General features: G+C 44.7%; 1 protein-coding gene across 6 annotated transcripts in view; it reads left to right on the top strand.

The window, feature by feature from the left end:
• The window catches only part of fam151b (family with sequence similarity 151 member B), a 56352-nt gene that overhangs the window by 19536 nt on the left and 12761 nt on the right, over positions 1-24055 (top strand). For 2 of the 6 annotated variants that reach the window (XM_085989615.1, XM_085989606.1), the window contains exons 1-4: positions 1096-1192; positions 7811-7936; positions 13269-13434; positions 14194-14411. In XM_085989615.1, the coding sequence (XP_085845741.1) occupies positions 1174-1192; positions 7811-7936; positions 13269-13434; positions 14194-14411 (529 nt within the window). In that variant the 5' untranslated portion in view covers positions 1096-1173. The other 4 variants (XM_085989625.1, XM_085989634.1, XM_085989643.1 and 1 more) reach the window with 4 other exon arrangements.

Raw genomic sequence — 24055 nt, 5'->3', positions numbered from 1 at the left:
TGTCTGGATTTTGTGCTCAAGTCTCTGGACTGGGACTTGAACCCACAACCTTCTGACGCAGAGATGAGAGTGCTACCAAGTGAGTCACAGCTGTCACACAGTGAGATTAAGGATGAAATCTATGAAGTGCTGATGATTATTATGAGTCAGTGAATGAGCACAGGAAGGTCCCACTGGATTGGAAACAAACAATCTATTTTCAAAGAAGGCATAGAACAACCCCAGGTAAATACAAATCCAGATAAATACAAGCCCATTAATCTTGCATCAGTAACTAGTACAATAACAATTTGTCATTAGGAACAAACTTGAAGATTATCTTATGAAAATAACCTAGTGAATTGTAGTCAACACAATTACAAAAGTGGAACTTCCTGATTGATCAATCTCTAATATTTTTGAGGAAGTGATATCCTAAGCTGATAGGAAGCTCTTTGATGATTGGAAGTTGATAGACTTTTACAGCTTTTACTGTGCCGGCTCTCAGAAAAAGCAATCAACGTCCAACTTAGTAACGCAAGATGAGCGGAGATGTGACTTGAGCATATCTGACACACAACTATTTTAGCCATCTGTCACCAAATCTGGCAGGACCACATAAAGTGCTATTGTTTCTCCCTGTCCTTTGCCAAAATGGCACACTACTCCAGGATCATCCTAGAGAGCAAAGATAACACTCGGTTTCAGGCAATACAGATGGTACAACACAAGTTCACAAGGATACTGCCCTATAGGAGAAAGACTTGAAAAACTGGCAGTATTTTCATTGGAACAGCCAAGCTAAAAAGGTGATTTAATAGAGCTGTTTAAAATTTATGAAGGGATGAGACTTAGAAAGAAACTGACTATTTCCAGTGATTGAGGGGTCGAGGAGAAAATAGATGCAAGAACAAATGTAAGAGATTTATGACAGGGAGCAGGAGAAACGCTTTTAAACAAGAGGGTTGTAAGGCTGTGGAAAGCACAATTGCAGTCAGTGATTGAAGCAGCGACATTTAAGGAAAGGTGGTTGAAAGAATGGGTTGGTAAAGGGATAGAGGAGAACAGCTGGCCCAGGTTCCCTGTTGCAATGTCTCGGGGTGCAGCAGCCCCAGGCTGGGACAGTGACAGTGCGGCGGGTGCGCGCGCAGCCAGCTCCCGCTGCCCTGCCCGCGGCTCCGGGCCTGGCACAGGATGGGAGAGCGCCCGCCAGGTAATCACCAGGGGAGCCACAGGCCGCACCTCCCCGCAGATCCTGCACCCCTTTTATAGGTTCATTACCAGTCGAGTTGGGCCGCGCCGTTAGACGGTGCGTTTCCAAGAGCAGCTTCCGGCCCCCTGAGGGTCAGGTTGGACGGAGCGCGGCGGCTTCGTGTGTGGGCCTCTCTTACACACGGGCATTTATACTCCGATTTCGAGACAACAGAAATTTTCTTTCGTCAAAGCTTTTGTTTCCTCATTCCCATCAGCTAATTACACAGAATGTAATTCGCAGCAACAGGCTATTCGGCCCATCTTGTCCATACCGGTGTTTATGCGTCACTCGAGCCTCCTTCCTCACCTAACTCTATCAGCATATCCTCCTATTCCTTCCTCCCTCATGTGCTTATCTAGCTTCCCCTCATCTATGCTTGTCCCCTCAACTACTTCTTTCAGTAGAGTTCCAAATTCTTACTGCTCTCTTGGTAAAGAGGTTTCTTCTGAATTCCTTACTGTATTTATTAGTGACAATCTTAGTTATGGCCCCTAGTTATGGTCTCACAAGTGGAAACTTCTCTATGTCTACCCTATCAATTCCTTTCATAACCTTAAAGACCTCTTAACCTTCTATTTTCTAGAGATAAGAGCCGCAGCCTGTTCAATCTGTCGTATAGATATAACCTCTCAGTTCTGTTATCATCCTTGTAAATATTTTTTATGCATCATCTCCAGTGCCTCTAAATCTTCCAAGGTTCCATACAAGTTTAAGATAACTTGTCTGCTTTTCAATTATATCCCTCTAGAAATGAACCCCATTGCTTTTCCTCTCCAAAGTCCTTGAATGTGTTGTCCCCTCCCAAACCCATGTGTCCCATCTTCCCCAGAACTCCATGTTTGAATCTCTCCAATCCGGTTTCCACCTTTGCCATATTATCAAAGTCACAAATGACATCCTATGTGACTGACCATGTTAAACTATCCCTCTTCCTTCTCAACCTGTCTGCAGCCTTTGACACCAGGGGTGCTTCTGCTGCTCAGGAAGGGAGGAAAAAGAGTGGGAGAGCAATAGTGGTAGGGGATTCTATCGTAAGGGGAACAGATAGGCGTTTCTGTGGCCGTAGACGTGACTCCAGGATGGTTTGTTGCCTCCCTGGTGCCAGGGTCAAGGATGTCACTGAACAGCTGCAGGGCATTCTGAAGGGGGAGGGTGAACAGTCAGAGGTTGTGGTTCACATTGGGACCAATGACATAGGTAGGAAGAGGGATGAGGTCCTGCAGCAAGAAATTAGGGAGCTAGGTAGCAGACTAAAGAGCAGGACCTCAAAGGTTGTAATCTCTGGATTACTCCCGGTGCCACGTGCTAGTGAGTATAGGAATAGGAGGATAGAGCAGATGAATGCGTGGCTAAAGAGTTGGTGCAGGAGGGAGGGCTTTAGTTTCCTGGATCACTGGGCCTGCTTCTGGGGAAGGTGGGACTTGTACAAGTCGGACAGGTTGCACCTGAACCAGAATGGGACAAATATCCTTGCGGGGAGGTTTGCTAGCACTGTTCGGGGGGGGTTTAAACTAACTTGGCAGGGGGATGGGATACAGAGTGGAGCTATAATAGGGGGTGATGTACAGCCAAATATAGAGGAAAAAACAAGTCAGACTGGAAGGTAGAGCAAATATGTAACGGCACAAGGGAGTAGGGCAAGGCTAAATGGCATTTATTTTAATGCAAGAAGTCTTACGAATAAGGTGGATGAACTGAAGTTGTTGATGAACACATGGGAGTATGATATTGTTGCTATCACGGAGACATGGTTGAGGGAGGGGCAAGACTGGCAGCTCAATATTCCGGGGTATAGAATCTTCAGGCGAGACAGAGGGGGGGGGGTGGTAAAAGAGGAGGGGGTGTCGCAATATTAATTAAGGAGACAATTACTGCTGTAAGGAGGGATGATATATTAACAGGTTCCTCTAATGAGGCCATATGGGTTGAACTTAAAAACAAAAAGGGGGCTAGCACTTTGCTGGGAGTGTACTATAGGTCCCCAAACAGCCAGGGGGAGATAGAGGAACAGATATGTAGGCAAATCTCAGAGAAGTGTGCAAATAATAGGGTAATTATAGTGGGGGATTTCAACTTCCCCAATATTAACTGGGATAGTCAGTGTGAAAGGCTTAGAGGGTGCAGAATTCTTAAAGTGCATCCAGGAGAGCTTTTTGAGCCAGCATGTAGAAAGTCCTACAAGAGAGGGGACGGTACTGGACCTAATTCTAGGGAATGTGGCCGGGCAAGTGGTAGAAGTGTTAGTAGGTGAGCACTTTGGTGACAGTGACCATAATTCGGTGAGATTTAAGGTAGTCATGGAAAAGGACAAGGATGGACCAGAAATAAAGGTTCTAAATTGGGGGAAGGCCGATTTTAATATGATAAGGCAGGATCTGGCCAATGTGGACTGGGATCAGCTACTTGAAGGAAAATCCACATCGGAGCAATGGGAGTCTTTCAGAAAGGAAATTGAGAGAGTACAATGGCAACATGTTCCCGTAAAGGTCAAGGGTGGGACCAACAAGCCCAGGGAACCTTGGATGACAAGGGATATACGAGAATGGATTAGGAAAAAAAGGGGGGCTTTTGGCAGATACAAAGGACTAAAGACAGAGGAAGCCCTAGAGGAGTATAAAAAGTGCAGGGAGATACTTAAAAAAGAAATTAGGAGAGCGAGGAGGGGCCATGAAATAACACTGGCGAGCAAAATAAAGGAAAATCCTAAGGTGTTTTATAAGTATATTAAGGGCAAGAGGATAACTAGGGAAAGAGTAGGGCCCATTAGGGACCAAAGTGGCAAACTGTGTAGAGCCAGAGGATGTAGGTGGGGTTTTAAATGAATTTTTTGCATCTGTGTTCACTATGGAGAAGAACGATGTGGACATAGAAATCGGGCAGGGGGACTGTGATATACTTGAACATATTAGCATCGAGAGGGAGGAGGTACTAGCGGTTTTAGCAGGCTTAAAAGTGGATAAATCCCCAGGCCCGGACGAGATGTATCCCAGGCTACTATGTGAGGCAAAGGAGGAGATTGCAGGGGCTCTGACACACATTTTCAGAACCTCTCTGGCCACAGGAGATGTGCCAGAGGACTGGAGAACAGCTAACGTAGTACCATTATTCAAGAAGGGTAGTAGGGATAAACCAGGGAATTACAGGCCAGTGAGCCTAACATCAGTGGTAGGGAAATTATTGGAAAAAATTCTGAGGGACAGAATTGGTCTCCACTTGGAGAGGCAGGGATTAATTAGGGATAGCCAGCATGGCTTTGTCAAGGGAAGACCATGTCTGACCAATTTGATTGAATTTTTCGAGGGGGTGACTAGGTGTGTGGATGAGGGTAGTGCAATGGATGTGGTTTACATGGATTTCAGTAAGGCTTTTGATAAAGTCCCGCATAGGAGACTGGTCAGGAAGGTAAGAGCCCATGGGATCCAGGGTGCCTTGGCACATTGGATCCAAAACTGGCTTAGTGGCAGAAGGCAGAGGGTGATGGTGGAAGGTTGTTTTTGTGACTGGAAGCCTGTGTCCAGTGGGGTACCGCAGGGATCGGTGCTGGGTCCCTTGCTGTTTGTGGTCTACATTAATGATTTGGATGTGAATGTAAAAGGTATGATCAGTAAGTTCGCAGATGACACGAAAATTGGTGGGGTGGTAAATAGCGAGGCGTGAAGCCTCAGGCTACAGGACGATATAGATGGGTTGGTCAGATGGGCGGAACAGTGGCAAATGGAATTTAACCCTGAAAAGTGTGAGGTGATGCATTTTGGACGGACTAACAAGGCAAGGGAATACACAATGAATGGTAAGACCCTAGGAAAGACAGAGGATCAGAGGGACCTTGGTGTGCATGTACATAGATCCCTGAAGGCAGTAGAACAGGTGGATAAGGTGGTTAAAAAGGCATATGGGATACTTGCCTTCATTAGCCGAGGCATAGAATATAAGAGCAGGGAGGTTATGATTGAGCTGTACAAAACGCTGGTAAGGCCACAGCTGGAGTACTGTGTGCAGTTCTGGTCGCCACACTATAGGAAGGATGTGATTGCTTTGGAGAGGGTGCAGAGGAGATTTACCAGGATGTTACCTGGGCTGGAGCGCTTCAGCTATGAAGAAAGACTGGACAGGCTGGGGTTGTTTTCCTTGGAGCAGAGAAGGCTGAGGGGGGACCTGATTGAGGTATACAAAATTATGAGGGGCATAGATAGGGTGGATAGAAAGGAACTTTTCCCCTTAGTAGAGGGGTCAATAACAAGGGGGCATAGATTCAAGGTAAGGGGCAGGAGGTTTAGAGGGGATTTGAGGAAAAGCCTTTTCACCCAGAGGGTGGTTGGAATCTGGAACTCACTGCCTGAAAGGGTGGTAGAGGCAGGAACCCTCACAACATTCAAGAAGCATTTGGATGAGCACTTGAAATGCCATAGCATACAAGGCTACGGACCAAATGCTGGAAAATGGGATTAGATTAGACAGGGCTTCATGGCCGGCGCGGACGCGATGGGCCGAAGGGCCTCTTTCTGTGCTGTATAACTCTATGACTCTATGAGTTGACCACACCATCCTCTTCCAACGCCTCTCCTCCGTCATCCAGCTGGGTGAGACTGCCCTGGTCTGGTTCATTCTTGTCTATCCTGTCGTAGCCAGAGAATCACCTGCAATGGCATCTCTTCCCGCTCCCGCATCATTACTCCTGGTGTCCCCCAAGAATCTGTCGTTTGCCCCCTCCTATTTTCATGCTGCCCTTGGCGACATCATCCGAAAACACAGTGTCAGGTTCTACATATACGCTGTTGACATCTAGCTCTACCTCACCTCCACCTCTCTTGACCCCTCCATTGTCTGTGATTTGTCACACTGCTTGTCCGAAATCCAGTACTGGAAGATCAGAAATTTCCTCCAACTAAATATTGGGAAGACCAAAGCCATTGTCTTCAGTCCCCAACACAAACTCTGTCCCCTAGCCACCGACTCCATCCTATTCCCTGGCAACTGTCTGAGGCTGAACCAGACCATTCACAAACTTGGTGTCTTATTTGACCCCGAGCGAGATGAGCTTCCAAACACGTATCTGCTCCATTCCAGAGGTGGATCGCTTACTTCCACCTCTGTAATATCGCCCGTTCCGCCCTGCACTAGCTCATCTGCTGCTGAAACCCTCATCCATGCCTTTGTCACCTCCGGACTTGACTGGCCGGCCTCCCATCTTCCACCCTACATAAACCTGAGCTTATCCAAAACTCTGCCACCTGTATCCTAATTCGCATCAAGCCCCATTCGCCCTGTGATTGCTGATCTACATTGGCTCCCAGTCTGGTAACACCTCAAATTTAAAATACTCATCTTTGATTTCAAATCCCTTCATGGTCTCACCCCTCCCTATCGGTGTAACCTACAACCCTCCAACATCTCTGTGCTCCTCCAATTCTGGCTTCTTGCACATCCACAATTGTAATCGCTCCACCATTGGCGGTCGTGCCTTCAGCTGCCAAGGCCCTAAACTCTGGAATTCCCTCCCTAAACTTCTCTGCTTCTCTACCTCACCTCCTTTAAGATGCTCCTTAAAACCTAGCTCTTTGACCTTGCTTTTGGTCATCTGCCCTAATTTCTCCTTATGTGGCTAGATGTCACATTTTGTTTGATAACGCTCATGTGAAGCCCCTTGGGACATTTACTATGTCAAAGGAGCTATATAAATGCAAGTTGTTGTTGTTGTGCTGGTTTGCTTTTTATGGCCTATGGGGCCTTGGCATTGCCATTGTATTTGGCAATGTCAGTTGCATTATAGGACTCAGACAGGAGCTGGCAGCGGAGCAGATGGACCATCATTTGAGGCTCATCACCACAGTTGCACATCACTGAATTACTGTCATTGTAACCCCACTTCTGCAACATTACTTTTGAATGACCAGTGTGTAAGTAATTGAGGCATTGCCAGATTGACCACGGTTCAGAGGCTCGAGGTGGGAGAGACTCAAGTTTCACAGGTTAGAGTTACTGATCATGTACAATCAGAAAGGTGCCTCTGTGACCATTTCAAACACTCACAGAGAGGGTTCTGATCATTTAATAAAAATAAATATATTGGAATTTACTGACAAACTGCTGTATCGGCTATATTCCTGCCACTGGTTAGGTGTGGGCTTTGTGGCTGCCTAAAGCAATTTTGGTGCTTAGCTTGTGCAGCTGCTTTTGAGCACTGTTCATCTCCCCTGTATTTCATAGAAATTCCAACACAGAAGGGGTCTATTGCACCTGTGCCAGTGCCCGCTCTCCAACTATAGCTATTTACTTTAATTCCATTTCCCTAGCCTCCAAGTTTGTTTTTATATTTTTTTAAGCACTTACTCAATTTCCTTTTAAAATTATATTTTAGTCTGTGCCTCAATAGCCACTTGTGGCAAGGCATTCTCATTTCTAATAATGCTCTTTTGTGAAAAAAACTTTTCACCGCCCCCTCATTCTCCTAGTGCTGTTCTTATTATTCAATGTGAAGCATTTTGGGGCGTCCCACAGATGTGAAAGATAAATGTGAATGTTTTTTCTTTCTAATTACTTTGTCATATGCTAAAGTAAAACTGTTATGTTGGTTAGGTAGTGGCGGAGAAAATGCAGTGGAGTACTTCCTTAACCAAAGAAGAATCCATTCAAAAGATGCTGTGGAAATCATCTGGTATCATGCCGCCAACAGAAAAGCACAAATGAAAGAAGCATTGAAGAGTAAGATACTATCGTACACTTATAGGGAAAAAGTCTTTTGGTGATTAAAGTAGTTCTTCTCGTGCAGAGGATAAAGGCACTGCATGGTGTACCAATCAGGTTCAATTCTTTGCTGTGCTGGTCGCAGCTGGGCAACATTGGTCCCGGCACCCTTTAGCCAAGAGATAGTCTGCTCCAGAGATACTCATGAATCTTCCTGGTGGTTTGGCAATTGAGATTGATAACAGCTATGGTTATCTCATGTAAATGGAAGAAAGTCAGGGACGAGATGGTCGAATAAAAATAAAACTTGAATTTGAATGTTGACTTCAAGAACCATCACTAAAAAATGTAAAACCTTAATACTTTCATTGAGCTGACATTCTGTCTTTTCATACAACAAAAAGTTCAAAGGGGAAAGTTTTGGCGTGGATAGGGAACTGGCTGTCAGATAGAAAACAGAGAGTTGGAATAAACGGCTCATTTTCTGAATGGCAGGCAGTAACAAGTGGGGTACCACAGGGATCTGTCCTGGGCCCCCAGCTGTTCACAATTTACATTAATGACCTGGATCAGGGAGTCGGATGCAGCATTTCCAAATTTGCAGACGACACTAAACTAGGAGGTGGGGTGGGCTCAGAGGAAGAGACCAGGAAGCTCCAGAGCGATTTGGACAGACTGGGCGATTGGGCGGATAAATGGCAGATGCACTATAATGTGGACAAGTGCGAAGTTATCCACCTTGGGTGCAGGAACGGGAGGGCAAATTATTATTTAAATGGCAATAGATTGGGAGAGGGGGAAGTACAGAGAGACCTGGGTGTTCTTGTACACCAGTCACTGAAGGCGAGCATGCAGGTGCAACAGGCGGTCAAGAAGGCAAACGGTATGCTGGCCTTCATAGCAAAAGGGTTAGAATACAGGAACAGGGATACCTTGCTGCAGCTGTACAGGGCACTGGTGAGACCACACCTCGAGTACTGTGTACAGTTTTGGTCGCCTCATCTGAGGAAGGATGTTCTTGCCATGGAGGGGGTGCAGCGGCGATTCACCAGGCTGATACCAGGAATGGCGGGAATGACCTATGAGGAGAGACTATGTAGTTTAGGGATGTACACACTGGAGTTTAGAAGATTGAGAGGGGACCTCATAGAAGTGTATAAAATTCTGACAGGTCTAGACAGACTGGATGCAGAAGGAATGTTTCCCTTGGCGGGTGAAAACAGAACTAGAGGACATAATTTAAGGATAAGGGCTAAACCATTTAGGACAGAGATGAGGGGGAATTTCTTCACTCAGAGAGTGGTGAACCTGTGGAACTCATTGCCACAGAGGGCAGTGTACGCCAGCTCATTAAATATATTTAAGAGGGAATTAGATATATTTCTACGGGCAAAAGGGGTTAAGGGTTACGGAGAGAAGGCGGGGACGGGATACTGAATTAAAGGATCAGCCATGATCTCATTAAATGGCGGAGCAGGCACGAAGGGCCGAATGGCCTACTCCTGCTCCTATCTTCTATGTATCTATGTATCTAACAGTTTTAGGGCATACCTTTCAGAGGGGAAAACCTTATTACGGTATCAGTGACAAAATGTTCAAAGGAATATTTTTTCACCCAATTTAATATGTTTTCATGGCCATTTTGAGACTATTGTATTAGAGTTAGTGCTTCCAAACACAACTGAAATATTTGTAAGGAAATGTCAACAGCAATACAGATGTGCTGACTTTTTTAAAATGTGTTTATCGGATCAGGGCGTCGCTGGCAATGCCAGCATTTATTGCCCATCTCTAATTGTCTTTGAGAAGGTGATGGTGAGCTGCCTTCTTGAACCGCTGCAGTCCGTGTGGTGATGGTACTCCCACAGTGCTGTTAGGTAGGGAGTTCCAGGATTTTGACCCAGCGACAATGAAGGATTGGCGATATACTTCTAAGTCAGGATGGTGTGTGACTTGGAGGGGAACTTGGAGGTGGCGGTGTTCCCATGCGCTGGCTGCCCTTGTCCTTCTAGGTGGAAGAGGTCGTGGGTTTGGGAGGTGCTGCCGAAGAAGCCTTGGCGAGTTGCTGCAGTGCATCTTGTAGATGGTACACACTGCAGCCACGGTATGCTGGTGGTGGAGTGACTGAATGTTTTAAGGTGGTGGATGGGGTGCCAATCAAGCGGGCTGCTTTGTCCTGGATGGTGTCGAGCTTCTTGAATGTTGGAGCTGCACTCATCCAGACAAGTGGAGAGTATTCCATCACACTCCTGACTTGTGCCTTGTAGATGGTGGAAAGGCTTTGGGGAGTCAGGAGGTGAGACACTCGCCGCAGAATACCTAGCCTCTGACCTGCTCTTGTTGCCACAGTATTTATGTACTGGTATTTAGATAAATATAGCTGATCTGATTACTAGACAGTGGCATACTGTCTTGACCAAGCCTCTGTGTGATCTTTTGTAACACTTGGTTATTTATCCTCCTAACTATAACACTGGAGCAATGTCACACTGAACTAAATACATCACAACATTAATCAATAATTCCTTCTGTAAGTCCTTGTTGGTGGAAAGCAAATTAAATATTTTGAGTTGCTCAATAATGTAGATGCTATTTGTTTGGCACAGTACTCAGGAATATGTTGGTTATAAATTAGAGAGAGCAGGTTTCCATTACTTCAAAAAAATCAAGATTTTCGGAATACCTCGAATTTTCCTGATGACTATAATACAGTTTTTGAAAAATCTTAAATGGAAACCTATGTTGGTGCACCTGAAAATCATCTTGCAATTTGATTTTACTAAATATAACAGAATCATTGTACTGCAATTTTATCACTGTTACATCTTAATAATCAGCTTCAGCTTGATGAATGTGCACTGATTCTATCATCATAAAGTGTCCTCCTGGCTGTTACTATCCATCACAGTACTCAGAGCTGGCAAAAAAACAGAATCAATCCACCAATACTGTAGTTTATGTGTGTATATATAAAAAACTAATACATGGGAGTTATTATCAGACAGGAATCTCATCTAGATGTTTAAATCATAATTATAAATTCTCACCGTTTAAACACATTACAAGTCATCTGAGCGAATCCCAGAACACCTGTGCTGGCATTCCTGATATTGCAAGCAAACCTCCTGGGTTCACTGTTCCAGACAGACTAATGTTCCAAGACTGTCACTGACCTCATCTCCTCTGGAGATCTTCCCCCCCCCACGGCCACCAACCTCATAGTTCCCCAACCCTGCACAGCCCGCTTCTACCTCCTTCCCAAGATCCACAAACAGGACTGCCCTGGTAGACCCATCGTTTCAGCCTGTTCTTGTCCCACGGAACTTATCTCTTCCTATCTCGACTCTATTTTTTCTCCCCTTGTCCAGTCTCTTCCCACCTACATCCGCGACTCTTCTAACGCCCTCCGTCACTTTAACAGTTTCCAGTTTCCTGGCCCCAACCGCCTCCTTTTCACCATGGACATACAATCCCTCTACACCTCCATCCCCCACCAGGATGGCCTGAGGGCGCTCCGCTTCTTCCTTGAACAGAGGCCCAACCAGTCCCCATCCACCACCACCCTCCTCCGCCTGGCTGAACTTGTTCTCACATTGAACAACTTCTCCTTTGACTCCACTCATTTCCTCCAAATTAAAGGTGTTGCTATGGGTCCTAGCTATGTCTGCCTTTTCGTGGGATATGTGGAACAATCTTTGTTCCAGTCCTACTCGGGTCCCCTCCCTCACCTCTTTTTCCGGTACATTGATGACCGTATCGGTGCCATTTCTTGCTCTCGCCCTAAACTAGACAATTTCATTCACTTTGCCTCCCAATTTCCACCCTTCCCTCACCTTCACATGGTCCATCTCCAACTCTTCCCTTCCCTTCCTCGACTTCTCCGTCTCCATCTCTGGGGATAGGTTATTGACCAACATTCACTACAAGCCCACTGACTCCCACAGCTAGTTGGACTACACTTCCTCCCACCCCGCCTCCTGTAAGGACTCTATTCCATTCTCCCAGTTTCTCCGTCTCCGCTGTATCTGCTCCGACGATGCCGCCTTCCACACCAGTGCTTCCGACATGTCTTCCTTTTTCCTCAACCGAGGATTCCCCTCTACCGTGGTTGACACGGCCCTCGACCGAGTCCGTTCTATCTCCCGCACTTCTGCCCTCACCCCTGCCCCTCCCTCCCGGAACCACGATAGGGTTCCCCTTGTCCTCACCTTTCACCCCACCAGCCTCCACATTCAATGGATTACCCTCCGCCATTTCCGCCACCTCCAAAGTGATCCCACCACCAAACGCATCTTCCCCTCCCCTCCCCTTTCAGCATTCCGTAGGGACCGCTCCCTCCGAGACACCCTAGTCCACCCCTCTATCACCTCCAGCACCCCTTCCCCTTTGCCCGGCACCTTCCCATGCAAGCGCAGGAGATGTAACACCTGCCCATATACCTCCCCCCTTCCCACTGTCCAGGGCCCCAAACACCCCTTCCAGGTGAAACAGCGATTTACTTGTACTTCTTGCAATCTAGTATACTGTATTCGCTGCTCACGATGTGGTCTCCTCTACATTGGGGAGACCAAACGCAGATTGGGTGACCACTTTGCGGAACACCTCTGTTCAGTCCGTAAGGGTGACCCCGAGCTTCCGGTCGCCTGTCATTTCAATTCACCGCTCCATTCCCACTCAGACCTCAGCGTCTGCGGCCTCTTCCACGGAAGCTCAGCGTAAACTCGAGGAACAGCACCTCATCTTCCGATTAGGCACTTTACAGCCTTCTGGACTCAATATCGAGTTCAACAATTTCAGATCATAACCTCGGCACCTATTATATTTTTATATTTTTTATCCACACTTTTGGTTTGTGACTTTTCCTTTTTTCTCTCCCACATGGCAACTGTCTCTCACTCTGCCAGCGCATTTCACACTTCATCTAGAGCCATTGTCTGTTTCTTTACCTGGCCTATTACTATCTCGTCTCACCTTGAATATCTCTTAATGTCTCTTCTTTCATCCCCTCCCCCATTCCCCAGCCCCCAAACTGCCTTTTAATCTTTTCATTTCCTGCTCTTTTTTTCTCAGTCCTGACGAAGGGTTTCGACCCAAAATGTTGACTCTGTTTCTCTCTCCACGGATGTTGCCTGACCTGCTGGGTTTTCCAGCATTTTCTGTTGTTATAATGGAACTATGTAGTCCTTGTAACACTGGCAACAAGCATCCTGGACTGCTGTAGTGGTCTCTGTGGCAGAATTATATGGTATAAGTTCATGATGTTGCTGAAATGTATTAATGAGCTTTGTGTCTTACAGTCAGCATTGGGCATCCACTACTAATAGATACATGTTTTTAAATTCACTCACAGGTGATGCACATATGATTGAAGCAGATGTTCTTTTTGGGAGCCAGGGGTCACATAGGGGACAGCCAATCATGGCCCATCCTCCTGAAACTGACAGTGACAACACATTGCATAATTGGTTGAATGAGGTGTTACAATCAGACAAAGGCATCAAATTGGATTTTAAAAGGTACAACCACTAAAACATTTATAATTTTTTAGAAACAATAGTTTTTTTGACAAAGTATCAGTTAGCACTCTTCCATCCAATTCAGCAGAAGGGAGCTTTGAAAGGCTATATTTACTCAAGATGATGTTGAACTGTATTTATATTGAAAACACTTGTGTTGTGATCAGTTAATATTACGTGTGTAAAGCTGATTTCTAAAAAAAAGGCATTTTCAAATTGTATTTTCTATTCAGGATAATAAACTTACTAATAGATGATAAAAGACAACGCAGGGCCTCTAAATTTAGAACAAGGCAGACCACACTGGCACTTTCTGCATTTTTAGTCCATTGTGGTTAGTGATGACCAGTCAGTAGTAAGCCCTTATTTTCTAAAACAAGCCATTGTTCCATGGCATAATTAAGTTTCTCTGAAATTCATTTTAAGTGAACATTTAAAAAAAAATCAGCTGATCTCCGGTGGCTTACTAGTGTAGCTGTCCTGTCCCATCAAGGCCACTGCTTAGGTACTTCCTATAGGGAAGTACTGTGAATAGGTCCTGAGGTCAGTAAGAGAATACTTATTTTTCCACGTTTCTCCAGATTTATAGTTGCTTGATTCTTCTTGTTATGGAAGGAAGGTGCGCTCTCCATTTTTATCTCCTATAAAGAACCATAAGCAGTGTGTGTTGTGTCAGAGTTTGTGGCATTACTGTGAACAGCTGCTGTGTCTGGTGAAATTACTTTGTTTGTATTTAACTTAAATTCTTTGTCATTATAGTTTATCAGCTGTGGAACCCTCTATGAAAATGTTAGTATCAATGAAGGATGATCTTACACGGCCGGTTTGGATCAATGCAGATATTCTTCCTGGGCCAAATAGAAGCAGTACTGCAAGGATTGCAAATGAATTTTTACACACAGTGACTTCATACTTACCAGATGTAACACTGTCTCTGGGATGGACAACTGATGAGTTGGTTGACCAAACAAATAATGGTAAGACTAGTAAAATGTAATAAAAATAATTTGCATAATAAATCTATTTATCAATCTTATGTACTTGCTTTGATTATCTGCTTATAATAAATGCAATATGGAGCTAGGATGTTTCATTGAAATTAGTTCACTGAAGGCTGCTCTGTGTATGATATCATTGATGGTTAGCTCTGTACTTTATAGATAATGTTGGTCATACACCACACTATTTAGCTTCAGATTGTTATCATTTGGATATAGTGGTCATTGTCTAAAATGGTCCTACTTTTTTTCTGACATTGATCAAGACCCTTCATTTAGGTTTTGCAATGTTTCCTGTGAGCTGCGCTTTGTTCTGCGCGGCCTGTTTCTTTTACTGCGTGGTCCTTTTAAATTTCTGCGCATGCACGGTACTTACAATGGAAAAGCCGGTGAGCGGCCTGCGCGAGACCTTTCCGCGCAGTTTAGAGGGAACATTGGGCCTGATAGAGGTCTTCAAGATTATGAAAGGGTTTGATAGTGTAGACGTAGAGAAGATGTTTCCACTTTCGGGCGAGACCAGAACTAGGGGCCATAAATATAAGATAGTCACTAATAAATCCAGTAGGGAATTCAGGAGAATCTTTTTTACCCAGAGAGTGGTTAGAATTTGAAACTTGCTACCACATGGAGTAGTTGAGTCAAATAGCTTAGATACATTGAAGGGGAAGCTGGATAAGCACATGAGGGAGGAAGGAATAGGAGGAGATGGGGGTAGATGAAGAGGGGTAGGAGGAGGCTTGCATGGACCATAAATACCGACATGAACCTGTTGGGCCGAATGGCCTGTTTTACAATGGCCTATAATTTGCGGTCAGCGGCGAAGCAAAGGCGTTCAGCGCTGGCCCTGAAGAAAGCTTCTCACAAAGATCTCGCAATCTCCGTGGCGAGAAGTTCAGCTTTTCCGATGTTTAGTTGAGATCAGTGTAAGTTAATGGGGAATCCCTAGTGCGAGCTGCTGTGATGTCAACAAGCTGTCTAAGCAGCCAATCACAATGCAGAATTCTCACAGACCGGGAATCAGGAAGTGAAGAAGCTCCTTTTATTCTACCTTTTAAAAAATGTTATAGAGAGCAAAACAAAGATTAGGGCTCTCCCATGGGGAAAAGGTAAACCTGAAATAAACATGAATAAACTTTAAAAATATAATTTTTTTTAAAGTTTCTTAAAAATAGTAATTCTTATTAAAATGTTGAAATTTGACACTCCACAAAATTAAAATTAATTTCTCAGGGCAATAACGTTTGTTTAGCAGTCAATAGGCTGTTAAAACCCCAGTTACACCTAATCGAACAAGATCTAACTTTTAATGGGGTATTTCACAGCAATATTACCGCGGAAAAGCCAAGGTTTTTGTCAGTTTCACTGATTTCCCTGATTACACAGATTGCCGGGGGGGGGGGGGGGGGGGAGGGCCCACAGCGCAGCCAGTGTCGGTGCAGTGAATGACTGCAAGTTCAGGATTTCCGCTTAAGGATGCGTGCGCGCTACATCCTGAAGTTACGGTCAGTTTCAAAGGGGTAATAGAAATAGCTGTTCGTTTGCTGTTATTACCCACCGCAAATTCCGGGCCTATGTTTTGCTACGTTAAAGGTGCTATATAAATGCAAGTTTTTCTATAAATACTTCATAATACTTTTTAATACTTTATATCCATCATGCTCTTTTATCAAGTAATCACCCTACTAATCCAGGGTTTCAAGTCCATTCCTTTATCCATATCTCGGTTCCCAGGCGGACATCGCCCTGACATTTCCTGCTCCATAGGCCTTAATTAGTCTTCCTTAAAAGAGCAGGCACCAAAAAGTCCAAAATCCTTCAGTGCCGAGGCGCTTCACAGGAGTGTAATCAGACAAAAAATTGACACCGAGTACAAGAGGTAGGTATTAAGGAGCGTCTAAAGGAAGAGAGAGAGGCGGAAAGGCTTACAGAAGGAATTCCAGAGCTTAGAGCTTAGACAGTGAAGGCACAGCTGCCAATGGTAGGGTGAAGAAAGTGGGGGATGCACAAGAGGCCAGAGTTAGAACAACGCAGAGTTCGCGGAGGGTTGTAGGGACGGAGTTGGTTGAAAGGTTAATGCAGGGGGTAACTGTTTATTGAACATGGCCATAACTTGTGCGCAATTGACAGGCCTTCAGTACTGTTTTTTTGTTTTGAGACATTTCAAATAAATTAAAAGCTTCAGCTATTATCTCCTGATTGTTCAAATTGTATTCATAGATAAATGTGTAAATCCATCCACACATCTTGCTATCTATCTTCAGTATCTAGATACCAACTGTGTACAGTTCTGGTCACCACACGACAACTGTGTACAGTTCTGGTCACCACACTACAACTGTGTACAGTTCTGGTCACCACACTACAACTGTGTACAGTTCTAGTCACCACACTACAACTGTGTACAGTTCTAGTCACCACACTACAACTGTGTACAGTTCTAGTCACCACACTACAACTGTGTACAGTTCTAGTCACCACACTACAACTGTGTACAGATCTAGTCACCACACTACAATTGTGTACAGTTCTAGTCACCACACTACAACTGTGTACAGTTCTAGTCACCACACTACAACTGTGTACAGTTCTAGTCACCACACTACAACTGTGTACAGTTCTAGTCACCACACTACAACTGTGTACAGATCTAGTCACCACACTACAATTGTGTACAGTTCTAGTCACCACACTACAACTGTGTACAGTTCTAGTCACCACACTACAACTGTGTACAGTTCTAGTCACCACACTACAACTGTGTACAGTTCTGGTCGCCACACTACGACTGTGTACAGTTCTAGTCACCACACTACGACTGTGTACAGTTCTAGTCACCACACTACGACTGTGTACAGTTCTAGTCACCACACTACGACTGTGTACAGTTCTAGTCACCACACTACGACTGCGTACAGTTCCAGTCACCACACTACGACTGCGTACAGTTCTAGTCACCACACTATAACTGTGTACAGTTCTGGTCACCACACTACAACTGTGTACAGTTCTAGTCACCACACTACAACTGTGTACAGTTCTAGTCACCACACTACAGCTGTGTACAGTTCTAGTCACCACACTACAGCTGTGTACAGTTCTAGTCACCACACTACAACTGTGTACAGTTCTAGTCACCACACTACAACTGTGTACAGATCTAGTCACCACACTACAATTGTGTACAGTTCTAGTCACCACACTACAGCTGTGTACAGTTCTAGTCACCACACTACAACTGTGTACAGTTCTAGTCACCACACTACAACTGTGTACAGTTCTGGTCACCACACTACAACTGTGTACAGTTCTAGTCACCACACTATAACTGTGTACAGTTCTAGTCACCACACCACAACTGTGTACAGTTCTGGTCACACTATAACTGTGTACAGTTCTAGTCACCACACTACGACTGTGTACAGTTCTAGTCACCACACTACAACTGTGTACAGATCTAGTCACCACACTATAACTGTGTACAGTTCTGGTCACCACACTATAACTGTGTACAGTTCTAGTCACCACACTACAACTGTGTACTGTTCTAGTCACCACACTACAACTGTGTACAGTTCTAGTCACCACACTACAACTGTGTACAGATCTAGTCACCACACTACAACTGTGTACAGATCTAGTCACCACACTACAACTGTGTACAGTTCTAGTCACCACACTATAACTGTGTACAGTTCTGGTCACCACACTATAACTGTGTACAGTTCTGGTCACCACACTATAACTGTGTACTGTTCTAGTCACCACACTATAACTGTGTACAGTTCTGGTCACCACACTATAACTGTGTACAGATCTAGTCACCACACTACAACTGTGTACAGATCGAGTCACCACACTACAACTGTGTACAGATCTAGTCACCACACTACAACTGTGTACAGTTCTAGTCACCACACTACAACTGTGTACAGTTCTAGTCACCACACTACAACTGTGTACAGTTCTGGTCACCACACTATAACTGTGTACAGTTCTGGTCACCACACTACAACTGTGTACAGTTCTGGTCACCACACTACAACTGTGTACAGTTCTAGTCACCACACTACAACTGTGTACAGTTCTAGTCACCACACTACAACTGTGTACAGTTCTAGTCACCACACTACAACTGTGTACAGTTCTGGTCACCACACTATAACTGTGTACAGTTCTGGTCACCACACTACAACTGTGTACAGTTCTGGTCACCACACTATAACTGTGTACAGCTCTGGTCACCACACTACAACTGTGTACAGTTCTAGTCACCACACTACAACTGTGTACAGTTCTAGTCACCACACTACAACTGTGTACAGTTCTAGTCACCACACTACAACTGTGTACAGTTCTGGTCACCACACTATAACTGTGTACAGTTCTAGTCACCACACTATAACTGTGTACAGTTCTAGTCACCACACTACAACTGTGTACAGTTCTAGTCACCACACTATAACTGTGTACTGTTCTTGTCACCACACTACAACTGTGTACAGTTCTAGTCACCACACTACAACTGTGTACAGTTCTGGTCACCACACTACAACTGTGTACAGTTCTAGTCACCACACTACAACTGTGTACAGTTCTGGTCACCACACTATAACTGTGTACAGTTCTAGTCACCACACTACAACTGTGTACAGTTCTAGTCACCACACTACAACTGTGTACAGTTCTAGTCACCACACTATAACTGTGTACTGTTCTTGTCACCACACTACAACTGTGTACAGTTCTAGTCACCACACTACAACTGTGTACAGTTCTGGTCACCACACTACAACTGTGTACAGTTCTGGTCACCACACTATAACTGTGTATAGTTCTGGTCACCACACTACAACTGTGTACAGTTCTAGTCACCACACTACAACTGTGTACAGTTCTGGTCACCACACTACAACTGTGTACAGTTCTGGTCACCACACTACAACTGTGTACAGTTCTAGTCACCACACTACAACTGTGTACAGTTCTAGTCACCACACTACAACTGTGTACAGTTCTAGTCACCACACTACAACTGTGTACAGTTCTAGTCACCACACTACAACTGTGTATAGTTCTGGTCACCACACTATAACTGTGTACAGTTCTGGTCACCACACTACAACTGTGTACAGTTCTAGTCACCACACTACAACTGTGTACAGTTCTGGTCACCACACTATAACTGTGTATAGTTCTGGTCACCACACTACAACTGTGTACAGTTCTGGTCACCACACTACAACTGTGTACAGTTCTGGTCACCACACTACAACTGTGTACAGTTCTGGTCACCACACTATAACTGTGTACAGTTCTGGTCACCACACTATAACTGTGTACAGTTCTGGTCACCACACTATAACTGTGTACAGTTCTGGTCACCACACTATAACTGTGTACAGTTCTGGTCACCACACTACAACTGTGTACAGTTCTGGTCACCACACTATAACTGTGTATAGTTCTGGTCACCACACTACAACTGTGTACAGCTCTGGTCACCACACTATAACTGTGTACAGTTCTAGTCACCACACTACAACTGTGTACAGATCTGGTCACCACACTACAACTGTGTACAGTTCTAGTCACCACACTACAAATGTGTACAGTTCTAGTCACCACACTACAACTGTGTACAGCTCTGGTCACCACACTATAACTGTGTATAGTTCTGGTCACCACACTACAACTGTGTACAGTTCTGGTCACCACACTACAACTGTGTACAGTTCTGGTCACCACACTACAACTGTGTACCGTTCTAGTCACCACACTACAACTGTGTACAGTTCTGGTCACCACACTATAACTGTGTACAGTTCTGGTCACCACACTACAACTGTGTACAGTTCTGGTCACCACACTACAACTGTGTACCGTTCTAGTCACCACACTACAACTGTGTACAGTTCTGGTCACCACACTATAACTGTGTACAGCTCTGGTCACCACACTACAACTGTGTACAGTTCTAGTCACCACACTACAACTGTGTACAGTTCTGGTCACCACACTATAACTGTGTACAGTTCTGGTCACCACACTACAACTGTGTACCGTTCTAGTCACCACACTACAACTGTGTACAGTTCTGGTCACCACACTATAACTGTGTACAGCTCTGGTCACCACACTATAACTGTGTACAGTTCTAGTCACCACACTACAACTGTGTACAGTTCTGGTCACCACACTATAACTGTGTACAGTTCTGGTCACCACACTATAACTGTGTACAGCTCTGGTCACCACACTATAACTGTGTACAGTTCTGGTCACCACACTATAACTGTGTACAGTTCTGGTCACCACACTACAACTGTGTACAGTTCTAGTCACCACACTACAACTGTGTACAGTTCTGGTCACCACACTACAACTGTGTACAGTTCTAGTCACCACACTACAACTGTGTACAGTTCTGGTCACCACACTATAACTGTGTACAGTTCTAGTCACCACACTACAACTGTGTACAGTTCTGGTCACCACACTATAACTGTGTACAGTTCTGGTCACCACACTATAACTGTGTACAGTTCTAGTCACCACACTACAACTGTGTACAGTTCTGGTCACCACACTACAACTGTGTACAGTTCTAGTCACCACACTACAACTGTGTACAGTTCTAGTCACCACACTACAACTGTGTACAGTTCTAGTCACCACACTACAACTGTGTACAGTTCTAGTCACCACACTACAACTGTGTACAGTTCTAGTCACCACACTACAACTGTGTACAGTTCTGGTCACCACACTATAACTGTGTACAGTTCTAGTCACCACACTACAACTGTGTACAGTTCTGGTCACCACACTACAACTGTGTACAGTTCTGGTCACCACACTATAACTGTGTACAGTTCTAGTCACCACACTACAACTGTGTACAGTTCTAGTCACCACACTACAACTGTGTACAGTTCTAGTCACCACACTACAACTGTGTACAGTTCTGGTCACCACACTACAACTGTGTACAGCTCTGGTCACCACACTATAACTGTGTACAGTTCTAGTCAACACACTACAACTGTGTACAGATCTGGTCACCACACTACAACTGTGTACAGTTCTAGTCACCACACTACAAATGTGTACAGTTCTAGTCACCACACTACAACTGTGTACAGCTCTGGTCACCACACTATAACTGTGTATAGTTCTGGTCACCACACTACAACTGTGTACAGTTCTGGTCACCACACTACAACTGTGTACAGTTCTGGTCACCACACTACAACTGTGTACAGTTCTGGTCACCACACTACAACTGTGTACAGTTCTAGTCACCACACTACAACTGTGTACAGTTCTGGTCGCCACACTACGACTGTGTACAGTTCTAGTCACCACACTACGACTGTGTACAGTTCTAGTCACCACACTACGACTGTGTACAGTTCTAGTCACCACACTACGACTGTGTACAGTTCTAGTCACCACACTACGACTGCGTACAGTTCCAGTCACCACACTACGACTGCGTACAGTTCTAGTCACCACACTATAACTGTGTACAGTTCTGGTCACCACACTACAACTGTGTACAGTTCTAGTCACCACACTACAACTGTGTACAGTTCTAGTCACCACACTACAGCTGTGTACAGTTCTAGTCACCACACTACAGCTGTGTACAGTTCTAGTCACCACACTACAACTGTGTACAGTTCTAGTCACCACACTACAACTGTGTACAGATCTAGTCACCACACTACAATTGTGTACAGTTCTAGTCACCACACTACAGCTGTGTACAGTTCTAGTCACCACACTACAACTGTGTACAGTTCTAGTCACCACACTACAACTGTGTACAGTTCTGGTCACCACACTACAACTGTGTACAGTTCTAGTCACCACACTATAACTGTGTACAGTTCTAGTCACCACACCACAACTGTGTACAGTTCTGGTCACACTATAACTGTGTACAGTTCTAGTCACCACACTACGACTGTGTACAGTTCTAGTCACCACACTACAACTGTGTACAGATCTAGTCACCACACTATAACTGTGTACAGTTCTGGTCACCACACTATAACTGTGTACAGTTCTAGTCACCACACTACAACTGTGTACTGTTCTAGTCACCACACTACAACTGTGTACAGTTCTAGTCACCACACTACAACTGTGTACAGATCTAGTCACCACACTACAACTGTGTACAGTTCTAGTCACCACACTACAACTGTGTACAGTTCTAGTCACCACACTACAACTGTGTACAGATCTAGTCACCACACTACAACTGTGTACAGATCTAGTCACCACACTACAACTGTGTACAGTTCTAGTCACCACACTATAACTGTGTACAGTTCTGGTCACCACACTATAACTGTGTACAGTTCTGGTCACCACACTATAACTGTGTACTGTTCTAGTCACCACACTATAACTGTGTACAGTTCTGGTCACCACACTATAACTGTGTACAGATCTAGTCACCACACTACAACTGTGTACAGATCGAGTCACCACACTACAACTGTGTACAGATCTAGTCACCACACTACAACTGTGTACAGTTCTAGTCACCACACTACAACTGTGTACAGTTCTAGTCACCACACTACAACTGTGTACAGTTCTGGTCACCACACTATAACTGTGTACAGTTCTGGTCACCACACTACAACTGTGTACAGTTCTAGTCACCACACTACAACTGTGTACAGTTCTAGTCACCACACTACAACTGTGTACAGTTCTAGTCACCACACTACAACTGTGTACAGTTCTAGTCACCACACTACAACTGTGTACAGTTCTGGTCACCACACTATAACTGTGTACAGTTCTGGTCACCACACTACAACTGTGTACAGTTCTGGTCACCACACTATAACTGTGTACAGCTCTGGTCACCACACTACAACTGTGTACAGTTCTAGTCACCACACTACAACTGTGTACAGTTCTAGTCACCACACTACAACTGTGTACAGTTCTAGTCACCACACTACAACTGTGTACAGTTCTGGTCACCACACTACAACTGTGTACAGTTCTAGTCACCACACTATAACTGTGTACAGTTCTAGTCACCACACTACAACTGTGTACAGTTCTAGTCACCACACTATAACTGTGTACTGTTCTTGTCACCACACTACAACTGTGTACAGTTCTAGTCACCACACTACAACTGTGTACAGTTCTGGTCACCACACTACAACTGTGTACAGTTCTAGTCACCACACTACAACTGTGTACAGTTCTGGTCACCACACTATAACTGTGTACAGTTCTAGTCACCACACTACAACTGTGTACAGTTCTAGTCACCACACTACAACTGTGTACAGTTCTAGTCACCACACTATAACTGTGTACTGTTCTTGTCACCACACTACAACTGTGTACAGTTCTAGTCACCACACTACAACTGTGTACAGTTCTGGTCACCACACTACAACTGTGTACAGTTCTGGTCACCACACTATAACTGTGTATAGTTCTGGTCACCACACTACAACTGTGTACAGTTCTAGTCACCACACTACAACTGTGTACAGTTCTGGTCGCCACACTACGACTGTGTACAGTTCTAGTCACCACACTACGACTGTGTACAGTTCTAGTCACCACACTACGACTGT

The sequence above is a fragment of the Somniosus microcephalus genome, chromosome 1 (assembly GCF_052327205.1).
Source record: "Somniosus microcephalus isolate GS21.2 chromosome 1, FLI_Smic_1.0, whole genome shotgun sequence".
In the NCBI taxonomy this organism is placed as follows: Eukaryota; Metazoa; Chordata; class Chondrichthyes; order Squaliformes; family Somniosidae; genus Somniosus; species Somniosus microcephalus.
Note: the sequence above shows the minus strand (reverse complement) of the source record. Positions and strands in the feature narration are given on the sequence as shown.